Source organism: Tachypleus tridentatus, chromosome 13, assembly GCF_004210375.1.
Source record: "Tachypleus tridentatus isolate NWPU-2018 chromosome 13, ASM421037v1, whole genome shotgun sequence".
Lineage (NCBI taxonomy): Eukaryota > Metazoa > Arthropoda > Merostomata > Xiphosura > Limulidae > Tachypleus > Tachypleus tridentatus.
Genome location: NC_134837.1, coordinates 57,780,126 through 57,807,496, shown reverse-complemented (window position 1 = coordinate 57,807,496; position 27,371 = coordinate 57,780,126). Strand labels below are relative to the sequence as shown.

The following is a 27,371-nucleotide window of genomic DNA, read 5'->3' as shown; positions in this document are numbered from 1 at the left end:
GAGAGCAAAGTTGAGGGCTCTCCTACTTGGGTCCTTGGATGTTTATTCCCAGATCTCAGTAGGGGTGGTACCAACCTCAGCAGGAGCTTACTCATAATTGCTGTTCAAGTTTGACACTACACTATCTGGTTGGGATGTACATGGCTCTTCTCTTTAATCAATGTCAGATTTTTATATTGTTCATGGAAGGATAATTCTAAACATGAAGTGGTCCCATCCTAGATCCATCATTGAACCCAGGTTACACATCTTCTCCATAATTACAAAGACAAATGGAATACTCCTTGCCAGCTTGGTTGAAGAGTGAGGATGAATATTCATAATTCCAGACCAGATGAGTTTTGTTCCTTTGGTTGAGGGCAGCATACATGGCCCCATCATTCTGAGCTGGGGGTGTTGCCTTTTGGACTTCTTCAGGTGGAGGAGAAAGTATGTCTACATCAGTGTTGCTTAGTTTCTCATCATGATTCCGGTGGTGCAAAATGGATCACTATATGGCTACTAGCTGGGATCCAATCAAAAGTATGTAAAACATTCTGGGTCAATAGTCCTAGCTACCAAAGTTGGCTATAGGTACTATGACCCCTTAATTCTAACCTGAAATTTTGTAACCTCAGTTATCTGGTTAAGGTTGGCTTCTACTAACAAATACTCATTCTGTTCTAACTTTGATATTGGAACTAAAATTTGGGTGAAGAACATACCTGTTTTGAATGTAATGTATTTCCCTCACTCTTATACTATCTTTAGCTTGTTACCCTCCTTTTCTATATAGATGCTTACTGTATGGATAATGCTTGCACTGGTCCCCTCAGTGTAGGATTCTGGTTATAGTGTCAGTATAGTGTAAGTATGTTTTGAAATTTAATATTTTCTTGAACTAAAAATGTATTTCCAATAATACTTATCTCTGCTGACACTCTCCTGCCCTACCTCTTTACTAAGAGCCGGTTTATGTCTCGAAAAGTGAATACATAATCTAAATGAAGTGTTTATATACAGTACCTGAAGTTGAGAAAGTATTTTGCAAATAAGAATTTGGCAAGAGCATTCAAGTGGGGTTTAAAAGCTTGGAGCAAATGTGTTAAATGTTTAGATGAGCAAAGAGTGGAAACCCTGAAGATAGCTGTAGTGTCAGTAGAGGTAAATATTATTGGAAATACATTTTCAGTTTAGGAAAATATTAACTTTTGTGTTATATATTTTTTTGATTTTGCTGATTATGTGTACTTCTGATTACTGCTATTTTTTTTTTTCAGTTGAACTTCATGACGTGTTTGAATCTACAACTTTTATCTTCTTAGTTTTTGAATTGTAAGTAAAGGTATTTGCTAAATTTAAAACTAAGTATATTTAGCAATATGTCTGTCAAAAAAGGTATTATTTGATAAAAACATTTATTTTTATTACTTTTTTATCAACAGTACACTTTTAACTTTAATTTTATATAATTTTTAATAAATTATAAAGCACTTTGTGATTTTCTTATTCTATTGTTAGATCAGTTGTGTACTCTTTATATTAAGCCTCATTTATGTGTTATTGAGTATAAAAAATATGTTAAGTACAATAAAAACAGCAACTGTATTGGTAATCAAAATCTTTATATTCTCATTTAGGTCTAGGCATAGAGCAGTTTCAAGTATTGCCTCCAACCAGTATTTAGAATTGCAAAGTTTCTCTATATTGTTGATGACATCTGCTTGTTTCCCAAATGTTCCAAATTCATTTCCTAATACAGTATGAGCAGGTAAACCACCTGCTCAAGGGGTCATGGGTTTGAATCCCTTTTTAAGTAAACGTGCTTGCCCTTTCAGCTGTAGAGATGTTATAATGTCATGGTCAATCCCATTATTTGTTGGTAAAACAGTAACTCAGAAGTTTGTGGTGGGTGGTAATGACTAGCTACCTTTCCTCTAGTCTTTTAGTGCTAAATTATGAGAGTTGGCAGAGATAGTCCTCAAGTAGCTTTGAATTAAATTGTAAACAAACCAAATCATTTCCTAACATGAAAAAACTCCACTACATGTGTAACAAATAAAAGTCTGTTACAAAACATATGGTACTGCTATAAAAGAATAGCATGTATTTTATTATACTGGAATTCCCAGTTTGTCCCAGAAGAAGGAAGGTCAATCCTTTGAAAGTACTCAGGTTATATGGTTTTTATCATTTTGTATCAAGACCTGTTGAACCTACATGTTTTTTTGACATCATTTATTATGCTGTCAATAATCAGAAACCAGTTAACTTTTTTTTCAGGATTGTAGCATTTTTTTGTGTTTTAATTATTATATACTTATCTCTGAATATGTCTAAATGTACTGGTTTGTGTGAACAGATGTTAATGTTAATTTGATGTTCTCTTTACAGGTGTAAGAATGGGGAATTGTTTGATTACCTTACAAATGTAGTTGCTCTTTCTGAGAAAAAAACAAAGTAAGTGTAGTGATTTTGTTGGTGAGAATTTTAAAATAAGGTTATTATTTAACCTTTTTTTTATTCAGCTGAGAAATATGTTTCTTTAGCATCATAGTTGGTTTTCTACTTTTTGAAGTGTATTTAGTTTAATAAAATAAATAGATACACAAATACATGTAACTATTATTATGAACATTAGCAAAAACACTGCTCAACATGGGGCTGTGCAAGTAATTACTTATTGTAGTATTCATATTGCATTGAAAAATTTAGAAAAAGTGAAATAAAAAAATTCTGGGAAGAACTGCACATTCAAGTCATTGACTCAAAATGATTCTATGAACAGAGATCAAAATTTTCATAAAATTTTACTAGCATAAAATGTGGTGTTTTTTATATTTTAAAAGTGGTACCATTTGTTAAGAAAAATATTAGTTTTTTTTAAGAACTCCAGTTTCTCGGTACTACATTTACAAATAACAACAAAGATATGATCAAACCCTCACATACAGTGCTAGTGAAAGTCATGTTTCTGTTGTGAGGAGAGTACTTTTATTTAAAATTGTATTCTATTATAAAGAAATGGGTGTTGAAGGTATTATAGTTATGTTTCTTATTGTCTGAAGCTTGAATACCCAAAGTGTGAATTCTTGTATAGATTTTTATTCATGGTGCTATTTAACAGAGGGTACAGAAATTTTGGTTACATATATAGATAATAACATACATCCTACATCCAGTGTATTAAGCTTTTAACTTTAACAGTTTTTTTTCCTTGAGAGTTTGTATAGTCTATCTCAGAAATTTTGTTGTAATTGTTGTGGTGGGTTTGGAGTTTATGCTGTTTACTTACATTTAAGTAATATTTCAGTCAAGTATTTATTGTTTTTAAGTAAATATTTAAAGCTTTTAGTTACAAAAAAGAAAATATATAGTGTAAAGATAACATTTCTTTTAGCAAAAGGGTGACTAGAATTCTGGCCCGGCATGGCCAAGCGTGTTAAGGCGTGCAACTCGTAATCTGAGGGTCACGGGTTCGCATCCCAGTCGCGCCAAACATGCTTGCCCTCTCAGCCGTGGGGGCATTATAATGTGACAGTCAATTCCACTATTCGTTGGTAAAAGAGTAGCCCAAGAGTTGGTGGTGGGTGGTAATGACTAGCTGCCTTCCCTCTATTCTTACACTGCTAAATTAGGGACGGCTAGCACAGATAGCCCTTGAGTAGCTTTGTGCGAAATTCCAAAAAAGAAACAAACAAGGACTAGAATTCTACAAACAAAAGTGCATTTTTCTGACTTTTGGTGAAACATTATAGTCTACATATTTTAGGTGTTTTGTTAAAAGAAAAAAATTTTTTGTGTTCCTTCAGAACTATCATGAAACAACTTTTGGAAGCAGTAGAGTTTATACATTCCAAGAATGTAGTTCACCGTGATCTAAAGGTATGTGTAAAGATAGTTTATATCCAATCACTTGTGGAATGTAACCATAGTATAAAATATCAAACAGAATAATTAGGGCAAAAGTTAGAAAGGGAAAATTTTATTATATTTAAAATACAATAATTTGAATACAAACCCTCTTCATTGGCTCCCACTAGTTGTTTTCTTTTTATTCTTCTTGTTTTCAGTGTTATAAAATACAGATATTTTATTCATATTTTGAGGAACTGTTGAGGAAGTAATTGATGTATTTCTAAACAAATTTTGGATTTTGTTGGATTTCTAATTTTTTGATCTATCAGTTTATCATCAGTGATTGAAAATTTCAGTTTGGTTTCTTTCTGACCTACACATATCATTTTGTCAGTGGTTTTGCCTTCTTATAAGTATAATATTACAAATTCAAATTGTCCATTAATTGTTCTAAAGAGTATATTTGAAAATATATATCAAAGTTTGATTTACATCAATATTACATTGCACCTTGTAAAGTACTTTATGACTGTCTCAAAACAATGTTTCTATAATTTTTGCTTTATTAGCCAGAAAACATTCTTTTGGATGATGAGTTCAATGTCAAGATCACAGATTTTGGATTTGCCAAAATTGTTAAACAAGAAGAGCGTCTATTTGGTAAGGTAAACATAAGTGACTTAATAGTAAAATGCAACAGCTGTGACATTTAAAACATTTAGGATGTGCGTGTGTGTGTGTTTTGTAATGGCAAAGCCATGTTGGGCTATCTTGAAAGGAAAAAGTTTAGGTAAAAACTTTCAAAAATTAAGACTTTTTTTTTTTTTAATAAGATTCCTACATTGAAATGTTAAAATATTTTCTTGTTATTGTAAATCTACATCAGAAATATTTTATTGTTCTTTTCAAATCTAGGTGACTTGCATTTCACAAGTTCTGATGACATAATGATGAAATTAATTGAGTTGTGCTAAATAATCTAGAAAGCTACTCCCTAGAAGGTTAACTGGAAGCTTCAGCATCTAGAATGTTAAGATCTGGGGTTTCATTTTCTTTGGTGGACAGAGTGTAAATAGTCTATGGTGTATCTTTGTGCTAAAACAATAGTAACAACAACTACACAGCTGTATTACAATGTTTAGTTTTCTCTAGGAAAACTATGATATACAGCTTTACAATCCAAGATATTATGTTCGTAGTTTGATAATGCATTCCACATTCTTAAAACACATTACAATAAAGTTTTAATGGGAAATTTTCACCATGAAATTTACCCAAAACCATTTAATTGTTTAGAATATGTATTTATTTAAGTCTACACACCCAAGTATGTGCATCTTGCCTCAAGGACAAAACTAAATCATTGATTTAAAGAATTTTATAAAAAATTTAATCTTATAATAATTTTTTCAAATAATAAAAGAAACACTTGGATTTCAAATTTATTCAGTTAACTCTATTGATACCAGTCAGATGCCAAGTCGTTGTGTTTGTTGACTTTCATTCAAAATTTTATTTAACTACTATTTTATGAACCTGTATCAATACATTTGGTAGCAAATTGAAAAAAGTATAATTCAAATTTTGGTATTATACATTAGTGCATTTCTTAATTTAAAGGTAAATGTTTTAAAAGAAACACCTAAATGTCAAATTTTGTGTGTTACATGGAATTTTGAATATATCATTGGTTCAAATTAGATGCTTATGATGTCCAAATACAAAGTCTATAGATTCTTATGAATTAGAAAGTCAAATGACCTATATTGACAAGCTAGAGTATAAAATAAGAACCTCCTGTCTTTTTTATTTGCTGAAATATTACTAAAGTTACTGATTCAAATACAGTGGCCACATTTACCTCTTTTAATTTTTGGAAACAAACACTTATGTACATCTTCTTCCTATGATGTATGAATAACCAATCAAAAGCTTAGAATGCTCACCTAATGGCTCTCACAACCTTTTTCAAATATAAAGATAAGGAAATCTATTTGTACACAAGATTCAAAATGGTAAGGTTGTACTTTAATGATCCTAACATTTCGTATTTTTTAGACAGAATTACAGCATAGTTTCCAAGCTTGATAAGTTATAGAGGAATTCTATGGTATTAATACAGTAATTCATGATTTTGTGTTATTTCAAAATGTATATATATACAGGGTGTCCCAAAATAACGTTTACACTCTTTGGATCATTATAACTTGCCTTGTTTATTGATTTTAACAATGAAACAAGATACATATGATAGCCAAAGGATATATTTAAAGATTTAATACTGAAATCAAGAGAAAAAATAACAAATGAAATTCTTCTCAAGGAAAACTCTCCTTGGTTGAAATTGTAAAATGTCACAATTTGCTTGTTTCACTTCAGGTGTTGAAACTGAAATTCTTTCTGCTCCAGACACGTCTCATAACGGGAAGAAATGGAAGTGCACACATCAAACACCATCTCATCTGGTATTAAAGCACATTGTTCTTCAATTGCAACTCTCAATTCGTCAAATCTGGTGATCTCGCAGGAAATTCTACACTTCCTCTTCGTCCAATCCATCTGTCTGGCATAGATGCATCCAGATAAGCTCCCACATTGCGATGGAAGTGGGGAGGGGAGAAGCGCCATCCTACTGGAAGAAACACTCTTCTTCCCAAATTGTTCTTGGATGCATGGCATGGCAAACTCTTTTAGCATGTTGAGATAATTCAATCCTGTTACGATGTCTTGGAAAAAGAATGGTCCGATGAGTCCCCTAGCGGACAGACCACACCACACAGTCACTCCAGGCAAATTCAAGTGATGTTCCTCTGTAACATGTGGATTTTCTGTTGCCCAGTAGGTGCAGTTGTGTTGGTTTATTGAGCCATTCAGCTTAAACGTTGCTTCGTCACTCCAAACAATTTTGAGTGGAAATTCATCATCGCCTGCACATCTAGCAAGATATCATTCACAGAACTCAACCCTTCGATCAGGGTCATCTTCATTCAGAGCGTGAACAAGCAATGGGATGAAACTTTTAAATTGGGTACGCTTCAAAATGCGATGAACGCTGGATTTAGGGATACCTGTTTCACGAGACAGTTGGCGCACTGATTTTCTTGGAGAATTCAGAACATTATCAATGACCTCTTGCTCTCTTGTTGGGCTTGTTGATGATCTTTTTCAACCGGAGCGACCCTTTCTCATATGGTGGAGAGTTCCGTGTTCATCAAACTTGGCGATGATGCGTGAAGTGCTGGGGCGAGATGGCGTATCCATATGGAACTTTCTAGTAAAACGTCTTTGCACTTCAGCTTTGTTTTCGACTTTCCAAAAAGTTTTGAGAATGAATATTTCGTGCTCGATTGTGAGCTGATTATCTGCCATCCTTGGACACAAGTCAAATCTGAAACAAAAGAAACGGTTTATTAGTTATACAGATTCAAAGAGTGTAAACGTTATTTTGGGACACCCTGCATGTATAAAACCTTAAAAAGTCATTTCATTTAACACCTTCCATATGTGAAATTTTATAACACTTGGCAATCTACAAAAAGTACAAAGTTCATAACTAGAAGAGATAACTGTGTGCTCTACTTCTTTATTTACAGTATTATGTTGTAAGAAAATAAATTTAACTTTTTCCACAAGTAATAATGCATATAAGTATATAATGTATTATAACTGAAATATGACTGTAGTTTCCAAATATTAGTTCACTAACATACAGTCAAAATAGGTCACTCTGTAAATGCAGGTTTTTTATGTTTTAATATACTGAAGTGAGTGCATGTGTCCCTCATGTTGTAACTTCTGATGTCGATGAAAGGTCAGTATAATAAATAGATATAAATGTATAATGCAATGAGATTGACGCTGTTAAGATTAAATGTGTTTTTGTATCATAATTTGTAGTAATTCTAGATTGAAAAACATAACTTATTTTTATATGCTAATTTTCATGGTAGTTTCAAGGTAGTTTCTTCTCCACAGATTTTATATTTATTGCTCAGTTGTATGCTTGTCCTTTTACCCTGGGCCACATAGAAGCTATGAAGTATACCAATTGTGCTATTTACACTGAGTCTCTTAGCTCTTCTGGCCTTGGAATTGCAGTGTAAGTTCTCACTCTGTTCTCATTGATATTCAACAATGGCTGGCCCATTTTTATTTATCTTCTATTAATATTCAGTTTTTCCGGATAGCTGGCCACATCAGGAACAAGCTCGCTGAAACCACAGCTGTGCCTTTTCTCTTATATGGACTACGCTTCTGTATTGAAGTCACAGCTGAAATCAAACTGAAGTGAGCAACACTGTAACAAGCTTTTCCAGATCAAACCATCTGTTGTTCTTTGGCTATCTTGTTTCTGTAAGAATTGGAAGGAGAAGTTGTCCTAACTAGGCTATGCATTGGTCGCAGTTTTACTCATTGTCTTCTTTTACCTGGGACAGATCCTTCAGTGCGTGGCCTTTGTAACATTCAAGTTACAATAACACAAGTTTTACTGTTGTGCTGTTGTCACAATGAGTCAGAGTGGCAGAACCATTTTAGACGTCTTTTTTATGGGTTTATTCCTGGCATTGGACAGTGTCATTGGTGCTGGTGAGACTGTCCAACTTACTTGAGTTTATAACTTTTTATGAGCCATTGGCTTTTTTAATTCTATTTAGATATTTTATCTTAATTCTGAACATTGTTTCATTTTACCTCATTTTATTTTTATGCTTTATAAAAAAAAGTGTATTTTTACATTTTTTACTGGTTATTTGGTGAAAATAACCTAATTGATCAAAAAACATCAAACAACCAAAAAACCAGTTAGAATAAAGTGATAAAAGCTTAAGTGATATGCTATTGGAAGGAAAGATGTTTATGTACACCTTTTGCCACAGTTACAGCTCTGATATCTTTAACCTCACATAGAGCTTAATTTATTTATCATTTGGTACTTCACTTGAATATTATAACAGTATGATAGAAAAATAAATGTTTTTCATGAAACAAAATGAAATAGGCTTAACTAATTTTTCACCCAACTATATCAAATTTAATTTTGCCATTGAGACCATCATGTTAGACCATGTTTACATCAGACCTTATCAGTCTAAACTGCTACTTAAATAGGCATAGAAAATCACTAAAGAGAAATGTAAAAAATATATATATAAATTAATGTAAGAAATGCTTATTACATGTAACATGAAACTTTCAGCTAATAAAATTAGCTTATACTTTTGACGTGGTAAAAAATTGTTTTCATCCCAGTCGTTTAATCACTACTAAACTGTGTGTGATGTTTTTGAAGTCAAAATAAAGAAAACAATTCAGTGTTAGGAAGTAAAAATTTACAATGAAGTTTTAAAAGAATATAAGAAACAATTAAAATGTATAAGAAAGTTACCCTTCTCAGTGGCTCAGCATTAAGTCAGTGGACTTATCATACTGAAAATTGGGTTCTGAACTCCCATGGTGGGCAGAGTACAGAAAGCCCACTGTGTAGTTTTGTACTTTACAGCAAATAAACAAGAAAGGTTAGTATTTTAAATCGTTTCTTAAAATGCATAATCACAATAAAATGTTTTAAACTTTTCTAAACATATATATTTATACAGATATTCCATATAAAGTAATATATTTTATATGTGCAGGAGCTACATACATAATTTTTATACAGTTATTCTGAAGTTTAAAACTATTTCATATAGTACGTTTTTGTGAAGTGCAGTAAAACAATCCACATAACAGATGTGTTAATTTGATGTGCCCAAGTATCATAGAATGAATAGATAGTAATGACATATGTGAAAAGTAGTCTGAAAATGTATTGAAAGGAGTTAGAAAGTAATTTATGGTGAGGTTTAAAGCTGTTGGTCATTAGCAGAATTACAATGTGTTATTAAGGAAATTTCTTAAGATTTTCTTCAATATTAATGCACTTTAAAAATTTATTTATATATTTTGTGTGATGGTACTATTTTATGGGGTCAATTTGATAAATATATGTAGATTATAATAATGATGCTTTTAAAATTTATTTTTCAGAACTGTGTGGAACACCAGGATATTTGGCTCCAGAATTGCTTAAGGCCTCAATGTATGAGAATGCAGTAGGTTATAACCAGGAAGTTGATGTGTAAGTTGTTTCTAATGAGCCTTTGAGTTATTTTACAGCCTAATTGAATCCCCAAAAATTGGATCTGTTCAACTGATTCATGCTGGTCTTTTGTGGGGAACTAAAAACTTGACACATACTTTCTGCAGAAAGGTTTATATTTTTATGCCTTTTTAGCTTCTGAATTTTGTGAAAGTTCATTGTAAAATACTTTTAATAAGAAATAATAAAATTGCTCCATTTTGTCTTAGATTGTCAGAACAACGAAATCATTAACATAAACAATAAAAGAATTTTTAGGTCTAATTACCAGACTGCTATTGCTTCAGCACTTCTCTGATTTAAAATTCCCATTACAGATGGCTGGCAAGTTCTTGATGTTTTTAAGCTGAATATCTGACACTGACATTAGTCTTTAGCTAGAAGTGTGTGTATTTTCAAAACTGAAAAACATACCCATTTATTAAATCTTTCAGTAGAATGTACAAGTGCAAGTTAACCTAATAACATCACAAATGTACTTATAATACCTCAGGAAGCTTGAAAAATACATAAATTTCATTATATTTCTGCACAGTTTATTAATGCATTATAAGCTATGATGGCAATAATAAAAGTAGATAAATACATGTGCTACAAACTTGAAAGTTCAGATATTTTTCAACTTTTAGTTGTGACATTAATTAGATAATAATTATAAAATATTGTGACAGTTTTTCTATGGTTCAAAATTATTGAAACAGATGATAACTATATTTTAAATTAAATTTTCAATATGGATTTGTAATTTGCACTTAAGAGTTCCATAAGATTACCTTGATCCTCAAAGGGTTAATTTCAGCTTTCTCAGTTGTAATAGTTTTTATTAAAAAGCTTTTCCCTAAACACTAACTATTCAGTAAAATTCTACATCTTGTATACTATGATTATGTTTAATTTAAACTTAGGTTGTTTCTGTTTCTAAGTAATTGTCACCATGTGTATATACCATACATTTCTGCTGTTTATTTTTGCTCATGAAGACTTCATGCATACTGCATAATACACTATTGCTTGTTGAAACAGTGCATGTCAGTGATGATCTTATTGTTAAGGATATCCATATTTAGATTAAATGAGTTCTTTACAAGCATATAAGATCCCTGATTTGATCTATAAGTTAGATCAGTTGTGTCTCTCACATTTCAGTAACAACACATTTTCTATGTTGTACTTTCTTACTGATAAATATTCTTTAAACTTTAACTTAGGTGACTAATTCTTAGCTTTAATGGTGCCTACTCCATTCAGTTATAACTGTAACTGCTGAAAAATATCCAGTATTCATAACTTTAATCAACTTGCAAATGCACATAGCTACTTAAAATCACAAATTGTTTCAGTACAGAAAGTAAAGTGTGTGTATCTCATGCACAGCCCGGCATGGCCAAGTGTGTTAAGGCGTTCGACTCATAATCCGATGGTCTTGGGCTTGAATCCCGGTCGCACCAAACATGCTCGTCCTTTCAGCCGTGGGGGCATTATAATGTGACAGTCAATCCAATTATTCATTGGTAAAAGAGTAGCTCAAGAGTTGGTGATGGGTGGTGATGACAAGCTGCCTTCCCTCTAGTCTCACACTGCTAAATAAGGGACGGCTAGCACAGATAGTCCTCGTGTAGCTTTGTACGAAATTAAAAACAAAAAACAATGCTCATGCACATTTGTGCATGCATGTATAAAGTATTTGAAATACTTGTGGCAAAAATAAATAAAATGAGTACAAAATTTAAAAATTCCCTTATTTTGTGTGAAAATGAACTGCTTCAAAGTACAGTCATTTGTCAATAGTTTGTGATTGGTTGTCAGACAGTGCTATACCAACATAATATCAATAAAAGTATAGGCAATCATGCTATTCTCAGCAGTAATGTAATTAATGTGGTTATGTTTCCTACAACAAATCTGCTACATGTAAAATAAGTATAAAACAGTCTTGCAACAGATTGAAGCCAGATTTTAATATTTTAGTACAAGCCACGTTAAAACTCTGAAAAGAGTACATGAAATTATTACCGTTTACAATGGATGGATATGGCTGAAACAGATATCCCAAATTCTTAATAAGTGATGTTAAGTAATTCTGAGTATGTTCTTTATGTTTTATATCACAATTCAGTAGAAGTTTTACTAATAATCTGGCTCTAAGAACAGTGAGATACATATTAGCACAAAGAAATCTCATTGAATGTGGAGCTGCTCAAATACATCTCCTTAGGAGAGAAAATTCAAGCCAGAAGACTAGAATGGGCATCAGACTTTAAATAATGGGCTGAGTGAAGCTAAAGGAAAGCACTATTTATTAACAAGTGGAAACTATTTTACTATAATCAGCCATAGTTTTTATATGGCAAAGAGTAAAATAGGATCATGGTCAGTGAACAATATCTACAGTGAAGCATGGTAGAGGACCAGTGCAAGACTGGGTTTCATTTCAGTCAGTGATTTTGAAAATATAAACAAAATTTATGACAAATTAACTACTGACAGATATAACCATTTTCTTATCCACCATATCATACTCTTAGAAAAAAGACCTGTTGGACATGGATTTATCTATCAAGACAATGACGTCAAGTGTATAATAAATGCAGTGAAATAATACTTGAAAGAATACGAATGATGGAACACTCATAGGCATGGCCTAGCCTGCATGATTTCCTTATGTAAATATTGTTAAAGCTCTATATGGGATTTATTTTAAAGTTGAGAATCTCAGGTGGCACTTGAAAACCTTAGTTGAATTGTAGAGAGTAATACAGGACACTTGTAATAATATTTCACCATTATACCTTCGTACATTTATGGTACCATAAAAACAAGGTGTACTGGTCTGTCTAAAATACATACAAAATACTAATGCATTGTATAACATATTTGCCTTCTTTTATGTTTTTACCATGATAACATATTGCATTAATGATAAATTGACAATTCTGTTGCAATTACTCATTGTTTGGGATTCCTGTATTTATGTCACATGTTATTATTCCATAATTGTTTTTAATAATTTATATAGTTCTAACATTTGTAATAAAAGCATGATTAAACTGTCAATATGAAAATATTAAATAACTTTCATTATTGTTTTAATTCCTTTTGACAGATGGGCCTGTGGTGTGATCATGTATACTCTGTAAGTTGCTTTTTCAACTAAGTTTTATTTACCTAGTAGAAATACAAGTGAGTATTGTACAGTATTGATTATATTTGTTTAGTATCTCATGACATAACTTTATGCTTCTGCAAGAGTGAGAAGAATTTTTCTATAGAATTTCTTGCATTGTACATGAAATATTTTGTTATATTTGAGCACTCCATTGTAGTGTGTCAGTATTCATTTTTCATAAAAGAATTGGTTGTAACTAATATTTTGGTAGATTTGTGTGGATTAATGAAAAGTGTAATAACCATTTTCAGACTTGCATTCCTAATGATCAAATTCCTTTACAAAAGAAACTCTAACTAATAAAAAATTAAATTATTAGTGAAGTAAAATTTAACAGTTAATAAGTTTTAAACAAAATATTAGTTGTTATAATGAAGTGGAAAGGAAATGATTTGAGAAGGAAGTTAGTATACCATACAGTTCCTAGCAATAGTAGGGTACTGAATGACAGTACAGGGTGGAATATGGAGGGTTCTTTTTCCTCTGTACTTTATGTGCATTATTTAGCTTCTCCTACTTGCAGTAATGGTGGTGGCAGTATTGATACTATCACATTTATTTGTATAAAATACAAAAAGAAATTGAAATGACACTTGTCATTAAACAAGTTTATTTCAAACATTTTTGACTGCAAATCTTTACTGATAATAAAATAAACATGCTGTAATGTTAATTTTATCAACCATTAAAGCAAACTGGCTAGTTACAGATTAGTAACCTGCCAGTTTCTTTTACATTCAATAGAAATGCTTCTATACTTTAAGTTTCAATTAGGCCCAAACCTATAAGCTACTTTATGACGTGACTCTCAACAGACCAGAGTGCTATAATTAGATGGCCTAGCCTGCACTTGCTTAAGTTACAATAACTAATGTGAGCGATACTTGCCTGTGGATGCACCCGGTAGTGAAGTAGCCAAGATTTCTCTCAAGTGAGCAATACTGGCAGATTTATTTGCCTTGTTAGCCAAAACTTGCAGTCCAGAATAAGTGTTGTACAGGGTAGGAAAGCACCTGAAAATAATCGTTCAAGTTTATAAGACAAGTATTCAAAGGCTTTCACGTCATTGCCTCTCATGTTTTAGGCTCTATGAACCTCATTGCAAATTGACTCTTTTGCTGGACCATATTCTGATTGCTGAGTGATCTCTTCATCTTTAGATTTTCTTGTGTGTGTGCTCTTCCTGATGACTCTACTCATTTATGCCTTTGCCACATCTCTCAATTCTAAACTCTCCCTCTTTTGGTCTCCCATCCTTCAGCCCTGCCTGTTAGTGTTTTCAGGTAGGACAGGTCTCATCTTTTCCTATATGCTCACCCACTTTTCCAGCTCCTGGTGTTGATTTACAATGCTCATTTTGGTATCCTCTTGATGGCTGAACCCTGATTCCCTCTTCTTTATCTTCTGTCTACCCATCTTCCCTTTTCCACCTTCATTCTTTGCTTCAAACTCCAAGGTTACTATTTCATCCAAGGATCATATCCCTCCAACTTCATGTTTGGTACTTATTTGGTCCATCATCATCCTATAAAGTAGCCTTGTTTCTTTTTAATTCTTGTTGCCTGACTATCATTTACAACTACCAGAAAATGGCATGTTTTTCAAGGTTGATTCATCTGTAACTACCTTCCTCCTGAATGTCCTACTGTTGGCCATCTCTCTTCCATTTTTGCTTGGCTGATTGACAAAGAGCTGGCTGTTTCCATTGTTGCCTGTTATCAGGCAGCCTTGCCTACCACCATTTCTCTTTCCTGATATCACAAGGTGGCTTCTTACCCAATCCTCTCCATCTTTTTCTGATATTTCCTTCTTCATTGACTTCCTTACCCTGTTCCTGTGCCCAATTTGGACCTCAGTATCATCTTGCTTGCCTTTATTCAGGCCTCTTCCAATCTGATGGACACTAACTCCTTGTACCACCTTTTACTTAAGACCTGTTTTTTCATACTTCTTGCCTGTGGGAACCATTATTTGGAAATCTATGCTATTGTGTCTTCCACCATTCATACCTTCTTTTTTATTCTAACCAGTCTTTTCTCTGTAAGACTTTTGAAGGTTGAGAAAGTGATCACTCCTTTTCTCCTGTTTTTCATCTCTAGAATTGATCAGACCCAGACCATTTGTTATACCCTGCTCATTTTGTCTGGTGCTATCTTACCTGTAATTACCATTTTTGTGGTTCTCGATTTTGCTTCTTTCTTCTCAGGAATTTCTTTTCTTCCAGGAATTTGTTTCTATCTGCTCTTACAGACTAAGTCTGACAACTGTTCCATTTAGATTACTCTTCTTTAAGGGTCATTTTCCACAGACTTTTCCATATTTATTCACATCAAATCTGTCATCTCACCCATTTCCTTGTCTCTCATTTCTGATAGGTGCTTGATGAGAACCTCTGGGTTGGCATTTTGATTATGTCTTACACCTTTATTGCTCACTATCTTCACTATCTGACTCTCTCATCTCCTGCCTCTCTTTTTCTCTCCTCTAGTCCACTCACTGTCCTTAGTCAATCAAGTACATTCGTCTTTTTTTCTCCAGCTTTAATACAGGATTCCAATGCATGGCTGGGATTGCTACCTGTGGTACATTTAATGACTGAAATTAGGCATTGAGCCAGAACAATGGAAAGTACTTGCACCATCTGGCCTGCTCCTCTCTCTATATATATGTATGCTCACTGTTTGTATGGAATGTTTTGCAAGACCACATGAATTATCCTCGAGATATTCTGGTATCTGTGTACTTTCTAATCTAGACCATACCTCTTCCATGTAATATCATGGAAAATGCTGGAAGCACCAGGGGGTGCTTTATTCACTTCCTGTACTTCCTGACTTTTCAAAATGGGTTCACACATGGTTATTCATTGCACTGTCTACAGTAAAAGACCTATCTGGCAGGAGGCTTTTGGGGTCCGAGCATTTCTCCATGTCTCCCCACCATGACTTCTTTCCCTTTTCAGTAAAGTGTGGGAGACTTTATCACTTATCATTTCCTAAGCACTGGGGTGGTGGACCATGCAAAACCCTCACTGATTGGGGCAGGATAGATGGGGGCTGACTGAAATGTGCCATTTTAGTGGGAAGTGAGCATCCCACTGCCATTTAGGTGTTGGTTTCTAGATGCTCTGATCAGCCCACACAAGTCCTCATGTATGTGGTTGATTGGAATCCTCCCGTATTGAATACAAGACAAAAAACTCCAAATTCTGCTTGGTTTTGGACTAGAATTGACCCACCATCTGGCATTCCATTTTCTTATACTTACCCAAAGGTCAGGTTCCTGGGGTCCTGATGTTAATTGTGTACTTGGTCTACATACATGAACCCTGCCTTGTTTTTTGAAATGAAAGTTCTTTCCCCATCTGCTTCCTGGTGATGAGGTGGAGAATGTTGGGACCTTCATCATAAAGCAGACTGGAAGAAATTGATTTTGAACTCGAATTAACAGACCTATTACCTGCAGTTACTTTCTATTCTGTTTAGTGTGGATGACCATTTAAAAATAATTCATGTTCTTTTTCTGCACATACATTATGTTGTCTTACCATTCTCCTGCTATCAGTCCTGGTCCAAGAGTCTGATGGTAGAATTGTGACAAGACACTTGTGGCATATATTCTGTGCACTCATCCTTCAACTAATATAGGGCCAAGAGTTTGACAGCAGATTTAAGACTAGCATGCACTAATGATTCCTGTGCCCTTTTCTCACAGTCAGTGTTGGTCCAGTAAATCTGACGGTAGGGTTGAAGTGAGAACTAGATACAGTTTGAATGCTTTCCAACCATGCCACACATATTGTTTCTCTGATATCTTGTGCACAAGTCCTCAAATGACCATGTTTTTATTCTGCCCATACCTAAGACACACACGGTGTTTGCCTCTTCTTTCTTCCTTTCATCCAATCTGAGCAAAGAGTGTACTGAGAAGCATATGTGATGCACTCTCCCACAAATGTCCCCCTATGGAGCCTCTGCAATGGGTTTCCATTAGGTGCTTTCCTAAAGGAACTCTTCTTGGTAAATTTTGCACCAGCCCCTCTCCCATATGAATGTGGGATTCTAACTTTCTGTATGAAGAGGTGTGTATCACCTTAGAAGTTAATATTTTCCTTTCCTGAAAATGTATTTTTAACAGATATCTCTTCACATGCTTTCTCCCCACTTCCAGATCTACTTAGTATCTACTTGTCAAGGAATGAAAATCAAGAATGCAAGAGCATAGAGGGACAGGATAGGTGGGGGCTGAATGAAATGTGCAATTTCAGTGGGAAGTGAGCAAGAAGGTTGTGTCGCCATACTATTGGTGGAAGATTTTGCTGCATAATAATGTCTATGCAGTAGTGCAAATCACAGGAAATCTTGTGAGTTCAGGTGGCAATTGCCTAAAGGCTAGTGGCATGCAAGTCTCTGAGACAGATGCCCAAGAAAGACAGGTTTGTGTATGAAGAGGCAGTGTCTAGTAGAAATACATTTTCAGGTAAAGAAAATGTTTTTGTTTATTATGATATACGAGTTTCACAAATGTGATAGAATTTGAAGTCATTGCTATACATAGGAAAAACAGAACTTTTAAATCTACACATTTGTGTAAATATTATGAGTCTCAAAATTTAGTAAAATAAAATAAATTCCTATGGCAAGTATTTGTAGCTCTCAAAAAAGGCATGACAGGAAATGCAGGATACCCAATACTCTACCCATGAGTGGGACAAGAATTTGATATCAAATATGCCAGTTATCCACATGGATGCATCCAGTAGTGTACACTTCATATGTGTGGCATGGTTTTTATTGACTACTTTTCTTTACCATTGATATTAATGACATTCATGTAGTAAACCATTGCCACTAAGAGAGACATTTTTGGAGTTGCTTTATTGCAATTCTTAACTATTTTGAGTCTTAATGATTGATAAAAGGTAAAATTTGGATTTTTCAAACAGTATTTTTAATCAGTATTATTTACACATTCTTGTCCATATGATTTGAAAAAAATTATATTGTAGCTATGACAGAACACACCATCCTAAAGAAGGCCAATGGTTAGAGAAATTAATGGTATAATAATAAGAAACTGTGTCATACAATAAACAAGATAGAGTAACATTATATTTAAATTTTCTGCCTGTGACATGAATTTTGTTTTCTTTGAATTTTCATGAATTAGAATTATAATACACTTATAATGTTGATACTGGAGGGACTTGTTTTTAGCAATACATGGCTAAAAGTATTTTATTTTTTGTTTCTACAGTTTAACTAATATTCCAATATAATTGGTATAATTGAGAAAGTGTTTTAATGCATTGGACTTAAGGAAATTTGTCAACTTGTCTTTACATATAGTAGGTCAAATAGACGTGTGTAATAGGTAGACACTTTTATTTTTTTGGTTCTTAAACTTACTGCACTATAATTGCAAAAAAGTGATTGTATAATGTAACTTTAATGTATACAACAGTGTCTTCAAGATAATAAATGTTTTAATTTAATGCAAAACTTATGCTGCAGTAAATAATTTAACTGTATCAAATGTGTTTTGTGCTTTCTAATACACACTGTTGAAATTGTGTAATTGTTCTGACTCCTGGCTTAAGGGCAGCAGTGGTTGTGATATACATTTTGTAAGCTGTTTTTTTTAAAGACAGATAGGAAGTATGCTTGAAATTATTTTTATATATGAAGTGTAATCATCATGCTATGAATATTATGCTCATACACCAGCTATATGATAAAGTAGGTAATTTTGCATATATTTGCATAGGTCATAGGTTTTTATACATTTGTGAATCAGTTCCAGATGTGAATGATTTTTCTTTCTACCTAGTATGACATGCAAATATTTCCTTTCTCTTATGTGTTGTCTTTCAGACCTCCGACAGCACAGTGAAAGTGCTGGATATTTCAGTTTGATATATCAAATCCAAATCTGATGTTCATTTCTTAGAAATTCAGATCAAACAGCACACACATTATTTTCACACTTTGTCATGTACATATTGCATACAGTTTTTAATATTCTGTTCATGATGTTTGGAATGAGCCCAGTTGGCACCTGCAAACTAGCCAATTAATTTAGAGTAGGGTATGTGCATACAGTACTTGTAGTGCATATTTTGCAATGAGCTGGTACGAACTCTTATTATGTGCTTGGTGTCATGAGACAAGCAAATAACTGTTTTTACTTGTAAATTGTGTTGATACTATAACCTTTACTACAGTATGTGTATTTTTGTATATCTAATACATGTTACGTGTTGTTTGTAAGGAAAATCAGTTTTTAATGTAGTATTTTTAATAAAGATTTGTTTGTATGTATATCAAGTCTTTTATTTCTTTCACCATTCCTATGCAAGATCATTTTCATCTTTAGATAAAAAAATACTTTTCATCATCTGAAGAATCTCAAATCCTTTGTGTAACCTCTAAAATTTCCTAAGTATATTTCAGATGTCTTTATTTCAGTAACACTTTGTATTTTATGGTTTTTATTTTGTCTACACAAAATTTGTATATATATAGGTTTGGTCCATTTGACCATCCTCGTAACCATCGAAAGAAATTGAAATAACTTATTGTTATCTTATTTTCTTTCTAGAATGGCTTCAAATTGTAACATGAAATTACATTTGTTTATCCTAAGTAGCTTTAAACTTGTAACAATATACATCTATTTATACTTAAATTTTATTGTTTTATTGCCCTTTAAATCCTGGCCTGGCCAGGTGATTTGGGTGCTTTACTCATAATCCAAGGGTCACAGGTTTAAATCTCAGTCACATCAAACATGCTCATCTTTTCAATTATTGAGACATAATAATGTGATAGTTATTCCCACTATTCATTGGTAAGAGAGTAACCCAATCATTGGAGGTGGATGATGATAACTAGTCACCTTCCCTTTTAGTTTTACACTTCTAAATTATAAATGCATAGTGCACATAGCCCTTGTGTAGCTTTGCGTGAAATTCCAAGAAAGAGCAAACAAACCCTTCGAACCAAGTCTAACTATTTGTACTATTCTCACCATTATAAAGTGTATATCACTTTGGGATCATGTAGTTCATGTTATGCTATTGAATTGCTTAACCTATGAGCTACTCCATCCTGCTCACGTGCATGCGTCGTGAAAAATTTGTATTATTATTTATTTTACTTAATCTAGTTTCAACTAACCTAAAGAGTTTCCTATTTTTACATTTTAATTATATTTTTATAATAATAAATAAAGAATACACATAAAACACAAGAAATAAAGTACTTTCCTGGGCTTTTTTTAATTTGCTGTTGATGACACATAACACTACCTTTTTATACTAATAGTAGTAGTACACTAAATAATTTTCATTTAATTAAATAATACACAATAATTATCACAGTTTTCCTGGCTTTCTAACTATGTGACAAGAACCATTACAAATTCATTCAAGCTAATTGAAGTGTTTCTTGCAGGAATGATGCTTGTACTGAAAAATAAATTGGAGGCTATAAAAATTATGCTTTATCTGCACAATGATGATATTATAATAAGTATCTTATGTTAAATTTCATATGTCTTCAAGGGGTGATAAATAACTCGGGGAAGAAGGGATGCCTAGAGAAAATATGTTATATTTCTCCCACTAGAAGAATTTGAGGACATTTTTTTAATATTGCTTTATGAAATTTATTTAAGAACTTTAAACTTGTGCACTATTAAAATACTGATTATTAGGTAAGATGTTATGCTATGCTTATTTGGTATAACATGAACAAGCAAAAAGTAGTTTAATTAAATTTTGAATGTAGCTTACAAAAAATCTTTTGAAATATACAGTAAAGGATGCCTGTAGCAAGCAGGGTAATTAATATTGAAAAGACCCAAGACCTTTCCTTTTTTTCAAAGAATCATTTAAAAAATTATTTGTGGTAATGGATTGTTTAGGCAGAGTGTTCATGATGAAACTTTGTAGAATGGATGGTAACTGCCTGTTGTGGAGACACAAATGTAGAAGACGATGTTTCAAAAGTCTTCCGCTTTTTGTCTTCAAGTTGCTTCTTTCTCAGGTTAATTGTTTGTTTCATTATTTTATGACAGCTGGGGGTTTGGTATTTGTTGCAAGTTTGAAGTTCCACCTAATAGATCAAGAACTATTTTGTCTATGAAATACTATGTATGGTGCAATTACATATTAGGATTTGAAGCTGAATGATTATAAAAAAACTTAAAAATCAAGATAATTAAAAATTATTAATTTAAAATGGGGAATAGGGATAATAAAAAACAAATACAGAAACAAGTTGAATGAAAATGCAAGTATGATATTTTTAAGCCTACAACTAGGAACTCTGGAGAAGAAAAGGCACAAGAAATAGTGTCAACATTATTTTTTCAACCTACAAGTCCATATTTAGACTTCATGTCTATAGAACGTATCACTTTTAGTGAAGTCAAAATAGGAATTTGTAGTTTAGATGCTATTTCCAGCTTAGTTTGTTTACTTGTTTAACAATGTGTAGTTGTATGTTGATTCAACTTGTTTCTCTACATTTTTATGATCCCTATCCCCCTTTCTAAATTAACAGTTTTTAATTATCTTTTTGTTGTGTATATATATGTATATAGTATTTTCAAGTGAAATCAATGTCCCAGTAAATATCATATTGGTAAACTGATTCATAACAGCAGATTAGACCATGAAGTAATGGAAGCCTTCTGTATATGATAAATTGACTGAGTTTTTGAAGTGTTGAATAATTGTACTAAACAAATTAAATAAATGAACAAACCACTTATTGTAACAAAGAGAATTCAAAGTGTGCGTACTTGCTCAGGTAAAACCATAGTGAGTTATCTACAGAGATATTAATCATGACACAAGTAAGCCATGATTAATATCTCTCTAGAAGTAAAACAAAATGATATTCAAGTGTAATCTTTTCTCCATCATCTCTTAATACAACTGAAGAAAGAAAGTATACCTGAATTTAACATGTAAACTTGCTTTCTTTGCCTAATCAGCAGCATTGCCTCATAACCTTTGTGTTCTTATAGTATTTGTTGATTGTAATGTAAAATAACATGTAACCAACCAGCAGGAATATTAACTTTTACCAGATAGATCATAGGTCAAAGGTCATGTCATCATGTTTGTTGACTCACATTCAAAATTGTATTGAACTGCAACTTCATAAATTTATGTCCATAAGTTTGGTATCAACATGTAGATTATAATTCAAATAATAGTGTTTACATATATTAATTTCTTAATATAAAAGTAAACATTAAAAAAAAAAAAGCTAAACATCTATTATGATGTTTCACATGGTACACTGAATGCAGCACTGATTGAAATTAGATGTTTGTGATGTCAAAATACTAAATCTGTAGTTTTATGTTACCAATATTGGCAAGCTTGAATATAAAATGAGACCTTACATATTTACATTCTGGTGAGATATTGTGTATGCACTGAATTAAAAACAGTGGCTCCACTCATCTCTTTCCAGTTTTAGAAATGGTGCCTCATATACACATACTTTGATATGTAGCATGTGAATGACTAATCAAAAGCTTACAATGTTACTCTGGTTCTTCTCAGACATTTATTATGTTAGGAGGCTACCTCATTCTTTCAAACCATGATTTCAAGCGTGGAAGTTGTGTCTTTAGCCTGCTCAAACTTTCTTTTTTTTTTCAGACTCTAATACAGCTTAATTACTAAGCTTGATAAATTATGTAGAATTCCATGGTATCAATATAGTGATTTATAATTTTTTGGTTATTCAACTATATATATATGTATATAGAAATCTAAAAAAAAAAAATTTTCATATCCTCCAATTACAAAATTTTAAAATGCCATTGCCCCATATGAACCCACATGATGATCACTGATGTTTAAATGGAATTTATTGTGACGAACTACATTCATACCGTCCACACCGTGAAAATGTAACAATCAAGAATTAACAAGTTTAGTGATATCACCATAGTTCATATAAGTAAATCCACACACATACTCGAATTACAGGCCAATAGAAGACAATTGTACACAAAAGCCATATTGTTACTGGTATGAGCATGAAATTACAGCTTAACAGACATATAAATTCAACAGGTGAGTATGGCAGGATAGAAACAATGAATTAAGATCTGTACTAGATATCATATACATTCTGACTCATACATTATCAAAATTAAAACAATCTTTGAAAGTTTTCAAAAGATAAACAAATCAATACCTTGTTCGACCAGTAGGAACATGGGGAGTCCTTAATTCAAATTCCAAAGCCTCCAGTGTCTATTGTATAAAATCCCACATGGTTGTGACCATGCTAATTTCAGAGTGAATCTATTTATGGGTATTCTTACATGCTTGGTTGACAATGATGGCATAATTATGACACAACAAAATTGTAAAGACATAACATGTATGAAGGCAAATATAGCAAAACAGTCAAATATACATATGTATGCATTATCTCAAGGGTAAATATCAATTTTCATATATTCAAGTACTGTGCTTGAGAGAGCTAATTGTCTATGGGGATGAATATGTGTGATTGGGTTTCCAGATCAGTCAATTCTACCACACACTCATAGAGATTCATTAGTGAAAATAACAGATAAAGTATAAAGTTTTTTCTTTAGATATATTTTATAACTATCTGGATATTATAATGATTTTACATGTGAAATCTGAAAATTTTCTGATGCATAAAAATATTTTTTATCTTAAAATGAAAATTACTTTGCATATTGGACAAGAAATTTCTTTTTGTAAGATTTTTTTAAAGTTTGAATTCACACATTGAGGCTCTATCTCCTGAATCACCTTTTATGTCTTCACATTCTAGGTTAGTTGGCTTCCCCCCATTTTGGCATCGTAAACAGATGATTATGTTGAGAAATATTATGGAAGGAAAGTTTGAATTTTGTAGTCCAGAATGGGATGACATTACAGATCTTCCTAAGGAACTTGTAAGTATTTCTGTATAATTTGATTTACTGCCAGATGATCCATTGTAATTTAATTGTGTGAATTGTTTCTTATATTACATACTGACTTCTATTTCTTGTTTTTCATTATATGTGTTGTACAGTCTTATACTAAACTGTGGGAAGATTTTTTTTTTTTACATGTATGTGTATGGTAATGAAATACTCAATTTTTTACTTACTTTTTATCAATATCAATTTTTGTTGATAAAATGGTAAAATTTAACATTTATAAATGTATTTTGTTATAACAGGTTGTGTATTCACTTTCAATTATATGACAGTTATTAATTTCATTTTTGTGACTAGGGATATTTGAAATGTTTTGTTTTTGGTACTTTGACTATTTTGGTTTCATACTTTTGTGAGGGAGGTGTTTGAATAGGTTATTTTACAGTAGCCTGTCACATACTTTAAATTCATGTCAGAACCTAACTTTCTAATGTACAAATATTTGTAATCAAATCTACTAATATTGTTAAAGAAACATGGTATAGAATATTAATGTTTTGGTATAATTTGGTCTTTGTAAGTATGATTAGACTTGCAGAAGTTTTTGCCAATTTATAGCTATAAATATCTGAGGTTTGTTTCTACCAATAGCAACAGTTTTGAATGTTGTTTAATAAAATCTTATTTTTCAGGACTAAAGTAAAAGTTTCATTAAATGTGGAATTATTGAAAGCTCTCAAATATTATAAGAAATATTTGTAAATAACATTTTGTCTACATTTTCTACCCTTCATCACCATTTCAAATATCCAGTGAAAAATGCAAGATTGTGATAATGATTATATACAGCCCTTCCCTGGGAGAATCTGTAATGACTTAGCTTACTAAAATATTAATACTCTTGCTGTAAAAGTATTGTTTGGATATTATGATATTATGTTTGTGGAATTTTGCTTTTGATATCATTTGTTCAAATTTCGAAATTATTGAACAGAGGGAAGAAATAAATTTTTGTCATCATTAGAAATGCACACAAACTAAAATTGGAGTAAAGTATCAACCTTTAAGTTTTCAAGATAACTTAAAAAAAATGTGTAAATGTAGTTTGTAATATTTTTGGTACTACAGTGTCAGGCATAATGGTTTCATCTTAATACCTAACAAATTTGTGATGATGAGAAACCCACTTGAAGTAAAAATGTATTAACATGTTAATTGAAATAAAGTACAAAACAGCATTAACTGAAGATGACCTATGAAGGTTGAAACATTGTTCTGTACTTTATTAAAGGTTTAATACCCACACCAGCTGTCTTGAGAATACAGTACCTAATAAAGTTATATTGATGAGGCTGTTGTAGCTCCAAATAGCTAACCAGACATGGATTTGTCCATTTTGGGGGTTATAATTCATTATTTCCTTCTGATCTCTTCGCCTGGCATGGCCAAGTGGGTTAAGGCGTTGACTTGTAGTCTAAGGGTCATGGGTACAAATCATTATCACACCAAACATGCTCACCCTTTCAGCTGTGGGGACATTATAATGTGATGGTCAATCCTACTATTCATTGGTAAAAGAGTAGCTCAAGAGTTAGCAGTGGGTGGTGATGACTAGCTGCCTTCCCTCTAGTCTTACACTGCTAAATTAGGGACGGCTAGCACAGATAGACCGTGAGTAGCTTTGCATGAAATTTAAAACAAACTAAACCTTCTGATCTCCGTTGTACAATTTTCTGCTGTTGCTGTAGATTAATCAGCTTCACTTTCTCACACAAACATCCTGTCTTGATCATTGTCTGACCTCTTAGCATTGTTACACATTGTAATTAATCTTGGATGACTCTCAGATTTATTATGTTACATATGTTAATGTATTATGATATCAAATAGCTAAAAATTTATTTTGAATTTAGAAGTTAATTAAATGTTTATATGATCATATTTATATTTGCCAACATGATTGATACACATAATTTTCTGTCATAATACAAATATATTGAATATATAAATAATAATAATACAATTGATATTAATAGTTATTACAAATATTGGTTTATATACAAGAGTTTTACCAACTTACAAACTGTACTGAGGTTTCTATCTGATTTAGAACTGAATATTTTATTGATGGTCTATGTCCATGACAAGTAACTAGTTCTGAGTTGATATTGTTACCTCTCATCTAAACTACCTAGCTGTTTTTTTTGGTTGACCTCACGCTGCTCAAAAGCGAACTTTTTCTGGCAAAGATATTTAATGATCTTTTGGAATTAATAACATCCAAGGTAGTTCACTGAAGTTGAATGGTTTGTAATGTTCAAAATCTATACATCTTTCTGGTCAAATTTTGTAGTTTTTTGACTAATAAGTGTTAACCACAATTATAGCTTCCAAGGCTTATAATATATGACTGTAGATGACAAAATAGTAACTGTCTCTCAGCATCTTGTGATGGCTTCCCTTTGCATATTCAAGAGAGATTCTCAAACATTCAACAATGTTCAGAAACATATAAATCATATATTGTTGATTCTTGCCCTCCAGAATCTTCTACTTTTTAGGGAGCAGGTGGGACTTGTGCAATACACATCCAAAAATACACGTCACATGTATAAAAAAAAATATATTACAAGAAAGGTAAATATTAAACTAAATGTGTAATAGTAAATCTGTTACACTTGTTAGTATTCAGTACACTAGTCTTTACACCCCACCAGTTTGATTTCATTTCTGGACATGTGCATATCATGTGACTACTTTCCACCAGTACCACTGTGCCACCTGGATTAGTGCAGCTAGCTCCCTCTGCTATTCCCACACAATCCTCACTTTCTTAATTGACATGACACGGTTTAGACATGTTTGATTTTTCTGAGAGTAACTACAGTTTTTGATTGTGCTTTGTTGCCTTTTCCTGTTAATTTGATTTGACAATTTCTAATTTTTATGTTGTTGCCTTTTATTTCCATTCTTCCATTTTTGTTTCGACAGGTTCCTACATGTTTTCTCTCATTCTTAGACCAAAGTTAACTTTCTTCTGGTCCTAAAAGATGCAGAATGGGTTGGTTTCCTTATAACAAGGGGAATCTCACACCATCTCAATATCCCCTTCCCCTCTTCATTTCTGGGTTTGGAGCTTGCAGTTCACGCATCCAACCCTTTCTGTAGTATCTCTTTGGGAATATGGACTTCCTTGGAAGCCCTCACATTCCCATGGGCTGTACTCCTATGCTTTTCATTCTCTGAACACTCATTGATTTGTGAAACTTTTCCTCAAATCCCTGGTTTTATGAT

General features: G+C 32.5%; 1 protein-coding gene across 6 annotated transcripts in view; it reads left to right on the top strand.

Moving 5' to 3' along the window:
• Nucleotides 1–27,371, top strand: part of LOC143240530 (phosphorylase b kinase gamma catalytic chain, skeletal muscle/heart isoform-like) — a 58,134-nt gene that overhangs the window by 17,987 nt on the left and 12,776 nt on the right. For all 6 annotated transcript variants that reach the window (XM_076483110.1, XM_076483113.1, XM_076483114.1 and 3 more), the window contains 7 exons: nucleotides 1,260–1,314; nucleotides 2,374–2,439; nucleotides 3,792–3,864; nucleotides 4,407–4,497; nucleotides 9,865–9,955; nucleotides 13,080–13,109; nucleotides 23,984–24,107. In XM_076483110.1, coding sequence (XP_076339225.1) covers nucleotides 1,260–1,314; nucleotides 2,374–2,439; nucleotides 3,792–3,864; nucleotides 4,407–4,497; nucleotides 9,865–9,955; nucleotides 13,080–13,109; nucleotides 23,984–24,107 — 530 coding nt within the window. The remainder of the gene's footprint in view (nucleotides 1–1,259; nucleotides 1,315–2,373; nucleotides 2,440–3,791; nucleotides 3,865–4,406; nucleotides 4,498–9,864; nucleotides 9,956–13,079; nucleotides 13,110–23,983; nucleotides 24,108–27,371) is intronic.